We start from the raw sequence: 21,887 nt of genomic DNA on the forward strand, positions 1-21,887 counted from the left end.
GCTACCATAGAAAGGTTGAAGTCCTACCGATGACATGAAATTGCTGGGCATCTGATGCTGGGTTCCAGAGGGACCCATGAGCTGTAGTAAAGATGTGAAACAAAGCCCAGTGCTTAAATATCCATCTTTCTTCCAGCCCTCTCAGTGGGAAAAAGATGCAATGTGCTAATCACAAGAATACAATCAAGATTTACATGTACTGAAGGGGATAGACTTAGTAGATAAGGACAGGTTGTTCACCCTCTCCAAGGTAGGGAGAACGAGAGGGCACTCTTTAAAGTTGAAAGGGGATAGATTCCGTACAAACGTAAGGAAGTTCTTCTTCACCCAGAGAGTGGTGGAAAACTGGAATGCTCTTCCAGAGGCTGTTATAGGGGAAAACACCCACCAGGGATTCAAGACAAAGTTAGACAAGTTCCTACTGAACAAGGACATATGCTGGTAGGGCTAGTCTCAGTTAGGGCGCTGGTCTTTGACCAAAAGGGCCGCCGTGTGAGCAGACTGCATGATGGACCACTGGTCTGACCCAGAGGCGGCATTTCTTATGTTCTTATGATCATTTTAAAAGTAGCTCGCAAGCCAAAAAAGCGTGGGCACCCCTGTTATAGCACATAAAATTAGGCAGAAAAAGGGCAGAAGTGGAATAAGTCACACTACCTAAATCACAATCCACAAATAAGGTAGGTCAAAAATGTCAACCATGAATTTAATAATAAATATTAAATGGAATAGGTAATAAATATCAGCAAAAAGGCCACTGAACTTCTTACAGCTAAAAAGCTATTCCAGATCCCAGCCTCAAATCATCATTTTAATCGCATGTGCCTCCATATAATATATGTCTTATAAATATCTAGTGAATCAAGCTTAAGTGTCTTTACAAAGCAAAACAAGTGAATGTGAATGTAACAAAAAGTTATATATAATGTGATCGCTTACCTGAATGATGTTTTCTCAGCGCTGAGCAAGTGAAAGCATTGACACGCACATACAAGAAGAGGTATACTTAATGGTGTTTTTGCAGCAACTAAAGCTCCTGACTTCCAGGATTACAATATGATTTAAACTTTCAATTGATTGCTTCAAAATTTCATTAGAATCTGACAAAAATGCTCAATAGTAGTGCGGACTCATGATCACATTATACGAGTGTATATAATTTTATTCACATTCACTTGTTCTGCTTTACAAAAACACTTGAGGTTGATTCACTGGATAAATGAGACACAGTGTTATTATTATTTATTGATTTGTATTACTGCCTGAACAAATCAAGGATCTAAGTGGTACAGTACTCCCCAGAAATTTGTGGGGGTTCCGTTCCAGGAACACTCGCGAATTTTGAAAAACCGCAAATACGTTTTTTCAGCTGATAGAAGGCAGGAGAGGACAGCTGGGGCGCCGGTGGGTGCTTAAATTGTACTTACGAAGCCGGGCACATTTTCTGACCGCCTCTTCCTGGTACTAAAGTTGTGGTTACACCAATCAGGAGCTGCTTTGATATGCCAGATAATGTGTCAAAGCAGCTCTTGATTGGTCTAACCATGACTTTAGTACCAAGAAGAGGCGGTTGGAAAATACCGCAAACTACTGAGTCCGCGATTTGCGAACAGCGAATTCACGGGGGTTTACTGTATACATCATAAAATCAAGCAAATCATGAAAGTACAGAAATTCCAAACTTGTAAAGGAAAGAAATACAAAACAAAGAGAAACCCAACAATTTTGCAGTAAAGAGCAAGCAGCCAAATCAAAAGAAAAACTGCAGAGATGACATACAGGATTCAGGAACTTTATTGAAGACAAAAAAAACCCCTATTGTTTTCCACAGTTAGGTTCTCAGTGGTAGAAACCGAAACCCGACACAGTCCGTGTTTCGATAAACACTTCTTCCTCAGCGTAGTTGATGGACTAGAAGAAGAGTCCATCAACTATACTGTTACAATCTAGCTGCACTTCAAATGGTTTTTCATAATTGAGGTTTATAATATCATGGACCCCTGAGGAAGAAAGTTTTATCGAAACACAGACCATATCAGGTCCTGGTTTCTACCACTAAAAACCTAACTGTGGAAAACAACAGTTTTTTTGTCTTCAATAAAGTTCCTGAATCCTGTATGCCATCTCTGCAGTTTTTCTTACGGAATGGAATATTACACATCCAAGCACATACAGTACATACTGCTACTAATAATTTATTCTTATATACCGCCAGACCATGAATTGTTCTAGGTGGTTCACAGCAGATAAGGCTGAACATCCAGCGAATATACAGTTCAAAAAGATACATCAATTTCTAGAATGTACACAATAGGCCTGAACACTATAGGCCTGTCATCTCCAAGCACCCCACTTGCCATCTTCATCGGGTACCACTAGACATGGAGAAGAAATGTGCCTTCAGCAGTGATTTACTCCCCTTTTATGAAATCGCGTTAGGGTTTTTAGCACTGGCCACGGCGGTAAAAGCTATGATGCTCATAGAATTCTTATGAGCATTGGAGCTTTTACCGTCGCGGTCAGTGAGAAAAAACCCTAATGCAGCTTTGTAAAAAGGGGGGGGGGGGTTTAAAACAGGGAAATGACTGTTCTAATTCAATTAGCAATAATCGCGCCTCAGATTAACCTCATTGGCTAAGATACTGCCACTGTTTTTATGGTCTTTATTTCTTAGCACTGTTAACTGTTTGATCATGTCATTTTATATTATAAATGAATTGATTTAAGTTTCAAGTTTCAAGTTTTATTATAAATTTGATTGATCGCTTATTCAAAATTCTAAGCAATGTACACATCAATTTAATTTATATTGTTCCTTTTCTATGAGATTTTGTTTTGTGATGGTACTATTGCCTTTTTCTTTTGTTTAATTTATGATTTGAAACATTTTGTTGCTATTTCAGTATAAATTTTATATGTGTTTCATTGCTGGTTGCTGTCATGATGCTGAAAGTTTTCAAAAGAAAATAAGAAAGTTATTTGATAAAATCAGGGAGAAAGTTTGAGAGGGAAGATGCCAAAAAATAAAAAGCTGTGTTTCTGGTTGATTCCAAGTGTGCTTATCATGGACCTGGGAGAAACATTCTGTTAGAGTCTAAAGAGTGTAAAGCACAAGATGGAGTATAGGGAACGGTAGATGAGGCGAGATAGGAAGTGATACCTGACTGGAAAGCTTTATTGACACGTTGGCAGATTTGCGTAGACAGAATTACAATAGTCGAACTTGGAAATAAGAAAAGCATTAATCGCCGTCTGTAGTGAATCAAAGGAGACTTAGAGGAGACATGATAGAAACCTTCAAAATCCTGAAGGGCATAGAGAAAGTAGACAGGGACAGATTCTTCAGACTGTGGGGAACCACAAGTACTAGGGGTCACTCGGAGAAATTGAAAGGGGACAGGTTTAGAACAAATGCTAGGAAGTTCATTTTTACCCAGAGGGTGGTGGACACATGGAACGCACTTCCAGAGGTTGTGATAGGCTAGAGCACAGTACAGGGGTTCAAGGAAGGTTTAGATAGGTTCCTAAAGGATAAGGGGATTGAGGGGTACAGACAGAAGCAGAGGTAGGTTATAGAAATGGTCAGAATCCACTTCACAAGTCATAGACCTGATGGGCCGCCGCGGGAGCGGACCGCTGGGCGCGATGGACCTCTGGTCTGACCCAGTGGAGGCAACTTCTTATGTTCTTAAAGCCCAGAAAATCTCCAAGAGGGTGCAGAGAACGTAACACAAAAAAGCCTGCCTTGACAACAATAAAGACCTGTTGGGTGAGAGACAATTTGTAATCAATCCACACTCTTAAATAGCTAAAACCAGAGGCAGGAGCAATAGGGTGGACAAAAAGTGTTAGTGAAGCCGAGGTTTGGTTCAGAGACCCAGAGATCCAACAGGCTATTGTTTTGTCAGGGTTAGGTTTAAGCTTATGGAAGGTGAGCCATGTCATTGAACTGAAGCAGGACTGCAATAGGCACACTCATGTGCGTCATATATAGAATTAGCTCCAGTTTGATTAATAGAACACACTATTGATGGCAATGCCCCCCCAAAACAAAAGAAATAGTAAGAAAAAAAGTAGATGATAAGTCCCATAAATGACACGGGACCCAAACTATATAAAATGAAAATTTTTGGCCTGAACACTCTTAATGCCTAATATACACGAATGCCACATGTGCAGAATGCGGCAGTTCATTTGCTGAAAAATTAGGAAATTCACGACCACTGGTCTCTGTTCACTGGCTGCCTACTGGAAAACACTGTGGCTGGATTCTATAAACCAGTGCATTGCAGACTGTGTGCCACGGCAAAGTAGTGTGCCGTCAAGAGATTCTGGGTGTGCTGGCAGGGCTTCAAGAACAGATGATGTGTACACGAGTCTGTCACTACTGGCACCTCTCCTCCTCTCCACCCCCACATGAACCTCGTTATCTCTGGTCTGAGCTTGGGGCTGTGTTTGGAAGGCCTCCGAGCATGAGCGGAAGTCGACGTGATGACATCACACTCATGTGCGCATGCGTGCCGTGTCATCGCATCGACGTCCGTGGAAGCTCGGAGGCTCTCTAGATGTGGGCCTGAACTCAGATAAGGTGAGACGAGGCTCTTGCAGGGATGTGGCTGGGGGGGTGGAGCCATGTGCCCTCTTTTTATTGTGCTCAGAAAAACATCTGCTCCGTTAGTGTGCCAGAGGTAATAACTCTGCTATAAATAGTGCCTTAAATTAGGCACTGGTAGACACCTTACTGGCACCTAATTTAAGTTCAAAATGTCATTTAAAACAAATAAAAAATATTTTAAAAGAAAATGTAGGCGTACTAGTGTCTAAAAAAAACATGGCACTGGAATCACTCCTAAGAAGCCATTTTACCAATAAGTGGCGTTAGATGTTGTAAAGCACCTCCGTAGGCGCAATTCACATCAAAGGTAGGTATTGTAAATGTAGTCCTTGAAAACCCTGGCCTACATTTCCGGTGCTTATCTTTTCCAATGGCGCAATTCTATAAATGGTGCCGTCATGTGATTGGCACATGATCAGAGGTCATTTTTAAGGCTGCCCAACGATGACAGTGCCACTTATAGAACCTGGGCCTATGTCTTTAAAGCCCTGGCTTTGGCCTTCAAAATCTTTCAAAACATGGCTCCAGGTTATACGATGTTAGGCAAATTATCAATTTATGTTCCTGGATATCTTTAAGATCTCAAAAAGAGAGACGGTTGTCTATACCTTTCAACTATAAAATGCCTATATGTGTGTTTATTCTCATTTCATGCCCAGACATGTACCACCATCTATTAGGTCATTGGAAGGAATAGTTAGGGCTCCTTTTACTAAGCTGGGCTAACGGTTTTAGTGCGTGCTACAATGCTGCGTGCGCTAGACACTAGCGCCTCCACAGAGCTGTCATTAGTTTTTCCTTGTAGCGCGGGGGTTAGCGTGTGCTAATCTGCAGCGCGTGCTAAAAACGCTACCGCAGCTTAGTAAAAGGAGCCCTTAGTTTCAGAATGCCGTGAAAACTTATCTTTTTATACAGGCCTGGGTTCTCTAAATGGCACGGCGCATAAGCTCAGTGAAAAAAAACATCATTGAAATTATGTTTTATACTAATTTTCAGGGCGCCTACTGGTGTCTACAAAAACAGCATTGGAATTGGACCTCCATAGGTGCTTTATGTGCCCAAAACTACTGTAGGCGTGACTAACACTTGAAAAGTCAGTAGACACCATAAAACACCTATGTAGGCGCAATTCACGTCAAAGGTAGGCACCAGAAATGTAGACCGGGAAAATCCTGGCCTGCATTTCTGGCTCCCACCTTTGTCGGAAGCAGAATTCTCCACACAGAGCCGTCGTGCGACTGACACATGATTGGCGGTTGCTGACAAACAGCGCCAGTTACAGAATCCAGGCCCAAATGTCTGCAAATGTGCATCCTGTCTTTAAAATGAACCCCCAACCCCCTTCTTTACCAAAGCATAGTGAGGGTTTTAGCGCCGGCGGCAACTACTCCGTCGCTCGTAGGAATTCCTACGAGCGTCGGAGCAGTTACTGCCACTGCCGGCACTAAAACCCGCCTACGCGTTAGTAAAGGAGGGGGTAATATTGGTATGGGTTTCCATATATGCAGAATCTGCAGGAACCATGTTTAATCTGTACAAGGATATGCGTTTGTATTATCTTGCTGTTGTGAAAAAAAATATGGCCTCCGGTTATCTTGCTGCTGACTCGGCTCGTTTGGGAGGACGAGCTAAAAACCGAATAAACAAATAAAGAAGTAATGCCTAATATACTACATTCCCCAAATTTCTAGCTTATGTATGTAGTTTTTGTTTCATAAAACACTGTTTAAACTCTTAAGAGTTACCTCAGTCTCCTTAAGACCAAACAAGTAAAAAATAAAAAAAAAAAAGAAATCAATCTGTATTGATCCAGACATTGAGTTGGTAATGCTAAATTTTAAATAGACATTAGTTCTGAAGAAAAATAGACTGTCTCTAGAGCAGTACATGTAGTGAAACCTACACAGAATCCATTTGCTAATAAAGGGTTGCTGGCTAAGAGTAATAAACCTAATGATCTATCAGCATAGATATAAGGAAAGGAAACTGAGCTTTCATCAGCCATAGGAATGCGACTTCTCAAGCCATGTACATTTTTCTAACACGTCTACCAGTCAGGTTATGGCGCAGACATTTCTGATAATGCAGAGAGGTGGTATATGCCAAAAGCATCTAAAAGGACGGGTTCATTAAAACCTGAAATGCACGACCCAAGGCTGCTATCAGTTTAGCTTCAATACAACCAAACGATATTCTTAAAAGAAGTAGTAAAACTGTTGCACTAACTTCGACCTGGTCCAAATCCCCGATCAACAGAGAGCGCTGGGAAGGGCACTGGGCGGAGAGTAAACTGCGGATGCGGGTAGCCACATGTCGGTGATGGCAAGATTCCTGGGTATTGGGCACTTTCGAGCGTCGGAACTGGGATGGCACTGACTACGGCTGCAAATCAGAAAATTAGAAGAAATAGAACATGTGATATGGTTAGAAAGATTCCAATAAAGTCAGCGATTAAAACATCATACATTAGAGGTGGGTGCTCTAAAGGAACACAGAACAATCAAATAAACAATTCGACTTTTCTCTGTGAAGTCATATATCTTTACTGCTAAAATTTTAATTAAATTAGAAGATTAATTCACAAATCAATGCTTCTATTGATCCACCTGTTATTTACAATTATTTAAAGGGCTGCGCTGTGCTATCTGTCTTTGAGGTCGATGTACTAATGGGTGATAGCATTAATGACATCAGCAAATATGTGCTAATGTAGTGTTAGTTGCCACCCAGGTACTAAGCACATTAATGCTTAGCATTTTCAGGCGCAGTAGTGATACTGCCTTTTTACTGGTAGCAATAATACACACACAAATGCCCAAAAGTAAATTTTTTTAACAATTTATATACCGCATAAAAAACTATGCAGTTTACAAAATTACATGCATACATATTAAAAATACTAAAACATATTTCAACAGAACAAACACAATAAAACATTAACAGTATCATTATTAAAACCTTTTTTCAAATTCATCCAACAAGATGGAAAGACAAAATCCCATAAAAACATTTACAGGACGGTAAGGCTTCAGCAGCAAATACACTTAAGGAACCTTTATTGCCCATTATCTTCCCATCCATCCAGCAGGCTCAAATAGGGGCCTCTGAGTCCAACGCCATGATACCACCTTCCCCCTAAAAGCAATCCTGGTCCTAAAAACCAAGCTTCCAGTTCTTTAACTTTCTGATTTCTAAAACCAAAATCAGAAATCCAGGCCTAGAAAACATCAACCCATCTTCACTCACCCCTAACATTTATCTTTACCGTAAATGCACCAAAGGCCTTCCAATTCCTGTGGGCTTCACTGCATTTACTGTGGCAGCACTGCTTCTGTGGCTTCATAAAAGGGGCTCTGAATGTTTTGGTCTCAGTTTCTACATTCTGCTTATCATTAATTTAGTAGATTGGGTGTTAAAACCCGATGTACCACTAAAGATAAAATTAACAGGATAAATATTCAACTGGCAGCAATCATATATTTTTGGCCACTGGGAGCTTTATACCTGGATATTCAATGCCAAGCCATGTGTGTCTTTATGCAGCATCATTTGTCTGGTTAACTTAGGCGGTCAAGTGCTGAATATCGGCACCTCACTGTATAAGTGCTGGCTCTCCCCTGGACCACCCACAAGATCACGGACTACGACTTTAATGGTTACAGTTATTAGCTGCTGCTGAATAACAGAAGATTGCCTCGCAGAAGTTGTTTGATCACTTTGAATATTGACCCCAAAGCGGTCATTGACATTAACTACTTAGTTTAAATGCTGGTTAGTACATAGTAGAGAATGACATGGTGGTTGTTACCCACAGCTAGCCATGGGTAACCCGCTGAAACGGGGGAGAGAAAGGAAGTGGTAGCCGAAGGTACGGGGAGAAGACCATTCACCGCCCCGTGGAACGGTAAATGACCTTGTCTCTGCAGTGAAGGGAGGGAACGGATGCGGTCACCGATTGCGCTCCCTCCCTCCATTCTAATAGCTGCCGCCCAATCGCTGCTGCCGCTGAAGCATCTCCCTCCCTCCCTCCATCCATCCTGATTGCCACCGCTGCCTGAGCCCGATCGCATCTCCCTCCCTGCCTTACCTTTGCGGCAGGGAATTTCTCTAAATGTGCTTCTTTACCAGCAGCCGGTGTTGCTGCTGTAAAGGTCATTCTGACACTACCAGAAGTTGCATCAGAGATGACATTTCCTGCAGCCACACACGATTTCAGTTCTCCGGCTGCTGGTAGGAAACATATTTAGAAATTGCCTGCAGTGAAGGTAAGGGGCAGGGAGGGAGAAAGGGAAGAAAGGTGGGGTGGAGAAAGCAGACGCTGAAGGGACCTGGGGAAGGTGGGGTGGAAGAAGTGGGAAGAATACACTGAGAAATGGTGAAGGAAGAGTAGGGAGAAGACGCTGGGAAATGGGGAAGAGAGAGTGGGGAGAAGACGCTGGGAAATGGGTAAGAGAGAGTGGGGAGAAGATGTTGGGAAATGGGGAAGAGAGAGTAGGTAGAAGACGCTGGGAAATGGGTAAGAGAGAGTGGGGAGAAGACGCTGAAGGGAAATGGGTAAGAGAGAGTGGGGAGAAGACGTTGAAGGGACATGGGGATGACAGAGTGGGGAGTAGACACTGAAGGGAATGGGGAAGAGAGAATGGGGAGAAGACGCTGGAAGGGAAGAAGACAGAGATGCCAGACTATGGGGGAGCAGAGGGAAAAAGATGGGTACCAGACCAAGGGAGGGGGGTGAAAGGAGAGGCACAGTAACAAAGCAAATGGAAGGCGCAGAGAGAAGACAGACAGTGGATAGAAGGAATTGAATGAGAAGATGAGGAAAGCAGAAACCAGACAACAAAGGTAGAAAAAAAATTTATATTTATTTTCTTTTTCTTTAGGATAAAGTAGTATATTAGTTATGTTGATAAAAATGTATAAACAAAGCCCTGCCAGCTGAACATCTCTCTCTCCAGTTCAGCAGCCAGAACTTTGATTTATAAGGAAGGAATAAGCTAAATATTGCATTACTGAGGCTTGTATGGATGCTGTAGGGACGGGGACAGGGCGGTGAATGGGATGGCAGTGACGTTGATGGGGCAGTGAAGGGGCTGGCAGTGACAGTGACGGGGTGATGAAGGGAATGGCGGTGACGGGGCAGTGAAAGGGCCGGTGGGCTGGGGACAGGGCAGTGACGGGGACATATTTTTTTCCGTGCCATTCTCTAGTACATTGACCACTCTATCTTCCCAGTACAAAATGAAAAATGAATAGTTCTTAACACTTACTGACTGCACTCAGGAAAGTTCAATGTTCGAAGCTTTTTCTGTGGGTTAAACAATGCTTTACCTAAGGAAAGTGATTTTTAAATGACTGTCACCCCCATATGTAAGTAAAAGTGGAGTGGAAGAGTAGCCTTCAAGGGCTCCTTTAACGAAGGTGCGCTAATGTTTTTAGCACACGCACCGGATTATCACGTGCTATAGCACACACTAGCCGAAAAACTACCGCCTGCTCAAGAGGAGGCAGTAGCGGCTAGCGCACGCAGCATTTTAATGCGCGCTATTCTGCGCGTTAAGGCCCTAACGCGCCTTTGTAAAAGGAGCTCCAAATCTCACTGACATTTCATGCTGACCTTGTGCAAATCAATTCGCTCTCCATTACCTCAGGTTCAGACTTCTACTGTAAGTCTTCCAAGAATAGAGAAAATAACACATGAATGTAACTTGCCTTCAGCAATTACTAAAAGGATGTCAACTAAATCCTAGCTTATAATAAGAAAGCGTGCTCCTAGGGCTTGATAGTCAAAGGATTTATGCTGTTAAGTTTTAGAGTTATACTCATTAATTAGCCTCTTTAAAAAGAAGGAATAAGAGGCTAGCTTTCATATACTACAAAAGAGCGCAGAAAAAGGAAGATAGGCAAAAATATCTGGAAAAATTAAGAGAGGATGATCGTGTAATTAAGAAAGTAAAGATGCAAATGGAAGAAAAATTAGCTGTCACGGTAAAACGGGGAGACAAGACATTTTTTAGATATATTAGTGATAGGAAGAAGTGCAAAAGTGGCATTGTGAGACTCAAAGGTGAAGGGGATGAATATGTAGAAGCTGATAAAGAAAAGGTCGAATTGCTTAACAAATATTTCTGTTCTGTGTTCACGGCTGAAGCGCCGGAAGCAGGATTACAGAAGACAAATGTGAATAGGAATGGAGGAGTAATAGACCCTGATCAATTTTCAGAGGGTTGCAAGGTCATGCGTTTGTGCTGCAAAAACCCGAGGGAACGGTACAGTTTAGGGGGTGAAGAACTTATGAGCACGACAGAAGAGCGGGACTTGGTTGTGATTGTATGTGATGATCTTAAAGTGGCCAAACAGGTTGAAAAGGTAACAGCGAAAGCTAGAAGGATGCTAGACTGCATAAGGAGAGGTATGGTCAGCAGGAAAAAGGAAGTATTGATGCTCCTGTATAAGACTTTGGTGAGACCTCATTTAGAATATTGTGTACAATTCTGGAGGTCACACCTTCAAAAAGATATAAAAAAGATAGAGTTGGTCCAGAGGAAGGCTACTAAAATGGTATGTGGTCATCATAAGGCGTATGGGGACAGACATAAAGATCTCAATCTGTATACTTTGGAGGCAAGGCAGGAGAGGGGAGATATGATATAGACATTTAAAAACTGACATAATGTAAATGTGCATGAGTTGAGTCTCTTTCATTTGAAAGAAAACTCTGCAATGAGAGGGCATAGGATGAAGTTAAGAGGTGATAGGCTCCGGAGTAATCTGAGGAAATACTTTTTGACAGAAAGGGTGGTAGATGTGTGGAACAGTCTTCCTGGAAGAGGTGGTGGAGACAGAGACTATGTTTGAATTCAAGAGGGCCTGAGATAGGCACGTGAGATCTCTCAGAGAGGAAAAGAGATAATGATTACTGCGGATGGGCAGATTAGATGGGCCATTTGACTTTTATCTGCCATCATGTTTCTATGTTTCTAACTTGGGGATGGGGATGTGCTACCCACAGACTGCTGGGGGAAAGAAAAGAGGTTTAGAGTGGGAAATCAGTTCAGATCTACTGCATGAATCATCACTTCTTAGGTGCCATTGACTCATACTCGAGTCTTAGCAACTTGATGATTTACAGATCTAAAAAGAAATTGGTTTTGTGCTAGTCCGGTATGATCCTCCAGCATGATTCCTATGGTTGTTTACAACGTGTCCAGCCATCTGATTGCAGGCCGCCCTCTTCGTCTGTTTCTTTCGATCTTTCCAAACAAGATGTCCTTTTCCAGTGATCTTTCTCTTCTGACAGTATGACCAAAATAAGACTGTTATAACTTCATCATTTGAGCTTCTAGCTGGTTTGATTTCCTCCAGAATCAATTTGTTAGTCCTTCTAGCAGTCCACGGCACCATGAATCCCTAAAAACCTTCAACATAGGTGGCAATAGGGTCACACACACACACATGCTAATGGCCACACTAAAATTAGTGCGTGGATATTAATACCAAAAATGGGAAAATTTGCTATTTAACCACAGTGGTAAAAAGGGCCTTAAGTGTGTGGGAATGACACGCGTAAGGCTGCACTAAGGCCACTTTTTATCACTGGTAAAAGGGCTCCTAAGTTTGGCTGAAAATGGGGCAAGCATTTAAGAACTTGGCTTTTCCTATCGGGTCATTAATGGCATTCTTAGATTTACAAGTATAACTTTTATACTCCTAAATAAAGATGAATTTTCATTTGAAAATGTAGATTCCTAAGTTTGTCTGAAAATAGGGCACTAAGGGGAGAATTCAAGGGGTGTCAACCATTTTAGTGCATATTAAATGCTAAAACACCCATTCTTTGTTAATTAATTAAAAAAATTATATCCCGCTACATCCAGTTACATAAAAACATACATACATACAGTTACATAAAAATTCCTCCCTAATATAGGAGCCCAGATTTTTTTTTTTTTTTAATATATTGGGCCTTAGTGCCATTTAGGTTGTACAGTAGTTTTATAACATTTGGGGGGGGGATGTATAAGGCAGAATATGTACTCAAAATGCCTCATAACACCCCCCCCCTTTTTTTTTTTTTTTACAAAACTGGGAAAGCAGTTTTTAGTGCAGAAGAGCTTGCCGAATGCTCTGCTCCTGATGCTTCCGCGGTTTTGTAAAAGTGTGGGGGGAGGGGGGAGTTACCTTATTTGTAAAATTGTGTGTGATGATAAGAAGGTATATATTTTTATACAATGTAGGGAGTGGATTTTGGGTGAAGTGCAGGTGACATCATGATTTACAGGCATTGCATAAGTACATGCTCTTAGGATCCTTTTTCCTTGGATTTCTGCAGCATTTGTGCTGCAGTTTTATAAAGACATATATGTGTCTATATCTATAATAATAAAACCCTAGAGCGCGCATGCGCTGTCGAAAGTCTATGAGTCCTGGTGGCTTGAGGTGTGCTTCTGTGCCAGTCCTCACGGCGCCTGCGCTAGCTGGAGGTGCGTGTGCCAGCAACTCCTCCCTCCCTCTGTCGGTCCTCTTCAAAGCGGCCTGCTGAGGTTTGCCAGCCGCTGTAGAGAACCTTGCAGACCGCTTTCCACCTTCCCGATGCAATGCAAGAAACAAAAGGATCGGTGAAGAAAACTATAAGAAAAAAAAAGCAAATCTAGGTAGGCGAAGGCAGGACGGAGGCTGCGATTGGCAGCGGCTGCTACTACTCCTCCAGCCGCCTAGCTCCTCTCCGCCGGCCCCAGCCGGCAGCCCCCTCCGCTCATAAACCTGCAATACAATAAGCTTCTTAGTGCATGCAATACATTTACCCATGGCAGGTGGAGGCATCGATGCAGATGATATTTGAAACTGCAACCATGCACTGAAATTTTCAAGAGCAGGAATGCAATTGTAGACATAAAAATATGCAATACTACAAAGCCTGCAAGTGAAAGATTCATGCACATTTTCACCAGTGCATGCTCTTATAAATTATCCCCTTTATTTACACCCATACCTGAAATTTCTTAAGAAGATTTTATGAGCGTCGGCGGCCTGTGCTAAAAACGCTAGAATGGCTTTGTAAAGGAGTTAATCAAGTAACATGTGAAGCCTATGAAGATTTAGGTGAATCATGAGCAGAGTGGCTCGTATGAAACTAGTCATCTCTGAGCAGGGTTACCAGACGTCAGGATTTCCCCTGACATGTCCTTCTTTTGAGGACATGTCCGGAGGTCCGGATGGCTTTTCAAAACCCGGTACTTTGTCCGGGTTTCAAAAAAACCTCCTCAAATCGTGTCGGACAGGGAGGAAATCCACAGATGTATGGATTTCCTTCCTGCCTGACAGGAGCAGACATCAGGGGGCGGGGCTGGGGCAGGACTGGGGCATTATTGCGGGGATGGGTGGAACTGGGCAGGCCTGGGGGCAGGTCTGGGGGTCCGGATTTTCCAATTGGAAAATCTGGCAACCCTACCTCTGAGGTTTCTGAAGATCAAACTTTGCATGAAGAATTTAGCTGTGTTTTTTTAACGTGTAGCTGTGCTGTTTATAACTGTGTTTTGAGCGCTGAGCGTATACAGGGGTTTAGCTCTTCGGGTCATGCACCCAGATTGTTTTAATGCCAGCCTCCTTGTGTTTAATATTTCTCTTTCTCTGTCTATACTATGCCATTCCTCACTGCTATCATTATTTTGTGAAATACAATGTAGAAATCCAAATTGTGAAGTCTTCAGCCATGTGTCTCTTTTGTTCTTTTAAGTTAGAATAATAGCCCAGCTGTGAATTTATAGAGATGATATTTTTTTTTTTGGAACAATGAAAAAACCAATTGGGAAAACAGGAGTTTAAATTAGTTTGAGGCAGATCCAACCCTGACAAAAAAAACCTCATTAAATGATTGAAATGGACCATTTGTTTTATTGGGAGAAAAAAAAAATTTGTTCTCTATTACTGGTGGAGCCTTGACCATCACCCCCAAAGCCTAGCTAGCTCAATCAAGCTCCTGTCCAGAACTGCAGGAAAGGGGTTGCATAATTGGCTATCGCCAGTAATTTTCTGGAATTTTCTTCTGCAATTTAGTCCTAGCCAGGGCTGTTAGTGACACACAGCGCAATCATATTCTAAAACTCATTACAGTCTGGTGAGAAAGTGTAATTAGAACAGTTTCTAGGGGGGTAAACAAAAATATGAAACAAATAAGGATTGCTTTAACACAATTTTAATAAAGTTCCACAACAGCACAGAAGCCTAAGGAGAACCCTATCTGGTTAGCAATATAACAGTGGGCATTGCATACATTTACTCAGTATCAGTGTTATAGCTAATAATAACATAATCACACCCCTATATACTTTATGGCTGAGCTTCCAGTTGTTTTGAATCTGACAGACTTAAGTGCTCAATTTCAAAACACACAGATATCTCAAAATGCCCAGAAAAATCCTTCTGCCGACAATGTTGAAATAGTAGTTTTGGAAAGGCAGAAAAAAAAGTCCAACACTCAAGTTCATCCATAATATATTTTAAGATTTTTTCCCCCCTGATATTCACTGGGGCTTAGCCAGGAACAGCTGCTAGCTAACAAATTCTCATTGGCTACCTATCCACCAATATTCAGCGGGAGATAGCCGGATCTCCTGCTGAATATTGGGTTTGCCCGCTAGCCTGAAGGCCATCTACATCAAGGCAACATAGCCGGTCACCACTGATGTTCATCAGCTGACCGGCTAAGGTCCATGGCAATATAGATCCACCTAAAAGGGATGTCTGTCTTGGGCCATTTTGCCTTAGCTGGCCAGCCAATGAAAATCAGTTTGGCTATCTAGGTCTGAGCTGCCAAACTTTACCCTGGATATTCAGTGTTTCCCGTAGGCTGACTATCAGGCCCTTCATGTTTAGTCTTAAAATCATATATGGAGATTGTCCTTTTTATCTCTCTAGTTTAGTACAAATCTGTATGCTTGATCTCTACCCAGCAAATTCATCTAAATAAGCTTGAGCTTTCCAAACTCTTATTTAAGCTCTTCCTTTCTTGCTAAACAACTTTTTAACCTTGCAACACTATCTACGCGGAACTCTTTGCCACCCTCTACTAGATGCGAAATGAATTACAGTGGTACCTTGGATTACGAGCATAATCCGTTCCAGGAGCATGCTCGTAATCCAAGATGCTCGTTTATCAAAGCGAGTTTCCCCATAGGAAATAATGGAAACTCGCTTTGCTATGTTCCCACCCCCCACCCTCCCTCCCCCAAGGCCAGCAGCGCTGCTCCCCCCCCCACGAACTGGCACCCTCCCCCCCGTGATCCGGCACCCCCGCCACCATCGGGCACCCCCCCGCCACGACCTGAGGTCCCCCCAACCCACCCGAACCCTCTTCTTACTTTAGTGTAGCCTCCGCACCGGCACCGGCACCAGCATGTCCTGTGCGTTGGTGCCGGTGCCCGAAGATCTGCCTCCTGTGCTGGGCCTTGAGCATGTGCGCATGCTCAAGGCCTGAGAGTTCACGTTCTCTAGAAAACATCCCCCCAGAGAGAATGTGAACTCTCAGGCCTTGAGCATGCGCACATGCTCAAGGCCCAGCACAGGAGGCAGATCTTCGGGCACCAGCACCAACGCACAGGACATGCTGGTGCCGGTGCGGAGGCTACACTAAAGTAAGAAGAGGGTTTGGGTGGGTTGGGGGACCTTAGGTCGTGGCGGGGGGGTGCCCGATGGCGGCGGGGGGGGGGGGTGCCGGGTCGCGGGGGGGAGGGTGCTGGTTCACGGGGGTGCTCGCATATCGAGGTGCACTCGGTTTCCGAGGCACCGATTTTGCAAATGTTTTGCTCGTCTTGCAAAACACTCACAAACCGGTGTACTCGTAAACCGAGGTACCACTGTATCTGATATATCTGAATTATCTGATAATATTTGGGTTAACCAAACTTTGGCTTGATTTGTTTGAGTTCTTATCGTTTTATTTCTTGGAATAACAGGAGAATGTGGCACGGTGGTTGAAGATACAGCCTCAGCCCCCTGAGGTTGTGAGCTCAAACCCATGCTGCTCCTTGTAACCCTGAGCAAGTAACTTAGGGCAAGATTCTCAAAACTTTAACGCGGTCGCTAAGCAGTTTTCCGGCAGTTTAGCCTGCACGAATTGTAGCAGCGTATTATCAAAATGGATTATCTCTGTCTTTAGCGAGGTTTCTAGCAGTCTCCGTCAATGGCATGCAAATGGGCTCTTTAACGTTGAAATGAGCTCCAGTGGATTCTTAAAAATTACCGAGGCATTTTCGAAGAGTTGCGTTGGCTTTTGGCGAACAAAAAGCTGCGACTGGTCTGGGGGTGCTGTTACAGTGACAGCACTTGTGTTTTGACTGTGGCTAATGAAAAAAAAAGTGTATCTATATATTTTTAGTGGAGCATAGTAAAATCACGCTTCTTTTAAGTTTTTGGGAGAGACAGTCATGTTTCATGCACACATGTTAAAAGCCAATGTTTCTTCTTGAGCACGTGTATAATACCCTTGTGTTTCTGGTTAAGGGTCTTGATTAAATTTTACATTAAAAACAAATTACAAGATTTACCTGAATTATAGTAGTTTTTTGGAGAGAAAGGCATGTTTTATGCGCAATTGAAAAAAGTCGACATTGCTTCTTCACTCCTCTCCCTTCCATTCATCCAAAAGTGCAGCAGGAGAGTGGGGGGGGGGGGGTTAACGACATTTCTCTACGTGTGTGCCCATCAGTGATGGGCACACGCAAATGTAGGAAATCTTTGCTGCTGTCCACCAATCTTATTTGCAAGTGCAATTTTTTAAGAATATCTCAGATTGTGAAAAGTTTGAGTGATGCGGAAGATGGGCAGGTGGGGGGAAATTGAGCAGGAATGGACGGTTTAATGCTGCCGAGATTGACGCAGCACTGGTTCAAGGAAGGAACGTATGCCCATAGTATTTTGCATTATTCTTTTCTGATGTCGCACTGGTAGTTGTTTTCATTCTAGGGACACACAGGGGGATGCTAAAATATAGCCAGAGTCCCACGTTGGTGAAGAATCTATGAATTTCATAAATTTTCTAGGAAATTTAGTTAATTAATTTATGTGGTTAATATACTCTAGTAAATATTTAGTCTTCCTATATGAATTGATAAAACTAAAATATTTATGAAATATTACTATTTAAGGGTTAATTAATTATATTTCAGGAATAGGGGAAGAGATATATTTCTTAGATTTATGAATTATTCAATTTAGTAAGATTCAAAAATTGATAAAGTATCTTATTAAAGGGGAAATTAAATGATTTATACTTCTTTTTTTTTTTTGATGGTAATATTGTCGTTTTGTTTAAGTTTTTTTTATTGAATTTTTTTTCCATTTAACAACAAGTGTCATAAATTTTCATACAATTATCTTAACAATATTTTAGTGTTCCCGCTAAGCTGTGCTAGCGTGCGCTGGCGCACAAAATATTAGGTCGCAGTGCACAAGTTTCTCGTCACAGCGCAGGACCGGCAAGATTGACTCATTTGAACTTCTGCAAGATCAGCATCGGAAGCGTGCGCTGGGCCGGAGAGATCTTGGGGAGCCTCCGACAGTGGCTTTCTCCCCTCTCTGCAGCTCTCCTTTACTTCCCAGCGCAGCGATTCACGAAGGCAGCCTCGGGGCTTTTGCTGAGTCGCGGCTGCCTCTGATGATGCAACTTCCTCTTTCCTCAGAGGCGGCGCGACACAACAAAGGACCCGAGGCTGCCTTCGTGAATCGCTGCGCTGGGAAGTAAGAAGAGCTGCTGGGAGGGGAGAAAACCACTATCAGTCTGGGAAGCTGCTGGGCAGGGGAAAAAAGGGACAGCTGCTACTGGAAAGGGAGAAGGAGAGATGCTTCTGGGAGGGGAGGAGGGAAAGGAATCTGGGAAGCTGCTGGGCCAGGAAAAAAAAAGGGACAGCTGCTACTGGAGAGGGAGAAGAAGGAGAGATGCTTCTGGGAGGGGAGGAGGGAAAGGAATCTGGGAAGCTGCTGGGCTAGGAAAAAAAGGGACAGCTGCTACTGGAGAGGGAGAAGGAGAAGGAGAGATGCATCTGGGAGGGGAGGAGAGAAAGGAATCTGGGAAGCTGCTGGGCCAGGAAAAAAAAGGACAGCTGCTACTGGAGAGGGAGAAGAAGGAGAGATGCTTCTGGGAGGGGAGGAGGGAAAGGAATCTGGGAAGCTGCTGGGCAAGGAAAAAAAGGGACAGCTGCTACTGGATAAGGAGAAGAAGGAGAGATGCTTCTGGGAGGGGAGGAGGGAAAGGAATCTGGGAAGCTGCTGGGCAAGGAAAAAAAGGGACAGCTGCTACTGGATAAGGAGAAGAAGGAGAGATGCTTCTGGGAGGGGAGGAGGGAAAGGAATCTGGGAAGCTGCTGGGCAAGGAAAAAAAGGGACAGCTGCTACTGGATAAGGAGAAGAAGGAGAGATGCTTCTGGGAGGGGAGGAGGGAAAGGAATCTGGGAAGCTGCTGGGCTAGGAAAAAAAGGGACAGCTGCTACTGGAGAGGGAGAAGGAGACGGAGAGATGCTTCTGGGAGGGGAGGAGGGAAATGAATCTGGGAAGCTGCTGGGCCAGGAAAAAAAAGGACAGCTGCTACTGGAGAGGGAGAAGAAGGAGAGATGCTTCTGGGAGGGGAGGAGGGAAAGGAATCTGGGAAGCTGCTGGGCTAGGAAAAAAAGGGACAGCTGCTACTGGAGAGGGAGAAGGAGACGGAGAGATGCTTCTGGGAGGGGAGGAGGGAAAGGAATCTGGGAAGCTGCTGGGCCAGGAAAAAAAAGGACAGCTGCTACTGGAGAGGGAGAAGAAGGAGAGATGCTTCTGGGAGGGGAGGAGGGAAAGGAATCTGGGAAGCTGCTGGGCAAGGAAAAAAAAGGGACAGCTGCTACTGGAGAGGGAGACGGAGAGATGCTGCTGGGAGGGGAGGAAGGGAAGAGAGTTACTGCTGGACAGGAGGCTGGGAGAAAGAAAGAAAGGGGGCAGGCAGGGAAACAGAAGGAAAGAAGAGAAACAGAAAAAAAGAAAGAAAGGTCAGGGAGAGAGGAAGAAAAAGTTGGGGGAGGGAATGAGGTGTGGAGGAGAGAAAGCATACAGGCTGATAGAAGGGAAGAAAGATTGGATGCACAGTCAGAAGAAGAAAGTGCAACCAGAAATCACCAGACAAGGTAGGAAAAATGATTTTATTTTAAATTTAGCAAAGTGGAGGCAGTATTACCACAGTTTTCAAAGGAATTTGCCCAAATAACTTAATAGTTAACTGGGTAAATTCCCAGAGATGAAAACTTCCCTTCACTTACTATGCACAGTTCTGAATTTATATCTGCTGTCTATATTTTACAATATGGTCCCCTTTTACTAAACCGCAATAGTGGTTTTTAGCGCAGGGAGCCTATGAGCGTCAAGAGCAGTGCTGGGCATTCAGCGCAGCTCCCTGCGCTAAAAACTGCTATTGTGGTTTAATAAAAAGGATGGAGGGTATATTTGTCTATTTTTGTATGCTATAAAAACCAAATACAGAGAGAGACTGAGAGCTGTTGACGAAGAGCTACGTGTGTGTCTTTCTTCCATTCCAGCCAGAATATCAGCTTTGTGTTCAGCCAAACAGGCCCAGGTTTCGCACTGAATAAAGTATTTTATAATTTTTATTTCATAATAAAGTAATTATAAAATACTTTCTTTGTGTTTATTTGATTCCTATTCAAGAGAATTACTTTATATATAGTCAATATAGGCAGAGAGTTAAATTTTTTAACATTTTCTAATGGTGGTGTGCCTCGTGATTTTTTTCATGAAACAAGTGTGCCTTTGCCCAAAAAAGGTTGAAAAACACTGGTCTAGAAATTGAAAGCATCAAACGTATTGTCTTCTGGACTGTTTTTAATTTACAGTTTACACATATGGATGTAACAGACATAACTACATTTGTTGTAAAACATTTATTAAGATATCATTTCATCCCTACAATTTCTGTGTTCTTAAAAATATTATTTAACGTTATTTAATTTAGCGTGTAGGCCTAAAATTCCTTTGAATACCTCGTCCTCATGTATCAGCAACTTTGACAACATATTTATTTGGCTCATAACTTGCTGGCGCCCGATATTTTTAGCTCACAGTGAAAAAAGTTTGCTCACAACACCCGCCCGCTTAGAGGGAACACTGACTTGATATTTTTATAATATATTTTATATATAACATTTCTTGTCTTATTTTTCTTATGGTTTTATATATCATATAATTGTAATTATTTTTCTTATAAAGTTATACAATATATATATTGTAATGATTTTATCAATTATTATTTAAATATGAACCTTTTCCCCCTCCCTTTATTACGTTATTTTCATGTAAGAATATCATCTATTATAATATTTTATTTATAATATATGATAAAGAGAATAATTCCCTCCCCTTAACCCCTCCCCCCCTCTTTCTTTATACTATTTTCTTATCATGGGAAAATGAAATTCAAATATTGCAATATTCTGTTAATGGTCCCCAAATCTTCTTGAACTTATTCATATATCCTTTTTGTTTTGCAAATGCATGTTCCTTCTTATATATATGGCAAACTGAGTTCCACCAGAAATTATAGTTCAATCTGTCCCAATTTTTCCAATTATGTGTAATTTGCTGTATTGCTATTCCAGTCATTATAAATAAAAGTTTGTTGTTATTTGATGATTTATACTTCTTAAGTAAGATTATATATCTAGTGATAAATCTTTTAATTATATAGGTTGATCAATTTTTATAGTATAGAGGAAACAGTAAAGTAAGATGCCTGGGAGAGGGATGGGGCTGCCAGTCTGATTTTATGTCTTCAAGTTATCGTAAGATAAGAAGGAGGGGATATGGAAGGGAATACGGAAGGGTGTTTGGGATCTTAGAAACGTGGAGGGGCATAATCGAAAGGGAAGTCTAAGTCTATTTACGTCCATCTCGCAAGTCGTCCAAAGTTAAAAAGAGCCTAAGACACATTTTTGAAAGATACGTCCAACTTTTTTTTCGTTTCGAAAATCGTCTAATTATACGTCCTGCCGATCTGATCGTCCAAGCCACTAAATCGTCTATCTTTATACCACATTTCCGTCCAACTGTCCGTCCAAGTCCAAAACGCCTACAACAAGCCCTGTTGGACGTGGGAGGGGTCTGCAAAGTGATGGACTGCACACCCAGACATGCCACCTAAATAGTGGGGTACCTTACAGGGTACTGCTATGAACTTCACAAGAAAGGGTGCCATGGCTTCTCCTCACTACAGCTCCCTTATAAGTAATGGTGAGCCCCC

At 42.5% G+C, this 21,887-nt stretch overlaps 1 protein-coding gene across 3 annotated transcripts in view; it reads right to left on the reverse strand.

Moving 5' to 3' along the window:
• DCC (DCC netrin 1 receptor) overlaps positions 1-21,887 on the reverse strand; it is a 906,493-nt gene that overhangs the window by 84,435 nt on the left and 800,171 nt on the right. For all 3 annotated transcript variants that reach the window (XM_033934276.1, XM_033934287.1, XM_033934268.1), the window contains one exon: positions 6,842-6,997. In XM_033934276.1, coding sequence (XP_033790167.1) covers positions 6,842-6,997 — 156 coding nt within the window. The remainder of the gene's footprint in view (positions 1-6,841; positions 6,998-21,887) is intronic.

This window comes from Geotrypetes seraphini, chromosome 1, assembly GCF_902459505.1.
Source record: "Geotrypetes seraphini chromosome 1, aGeoSer1.1, whole genome shotgun sequence".
Classification (NCBI taxonomy): domain Eukaryota; kingdom Metazoa; phylum Chordata; class Amphibia; order Gymnophiona; family Dermophiidae; genus Geotrypetes; species Geotrypetes seraphini.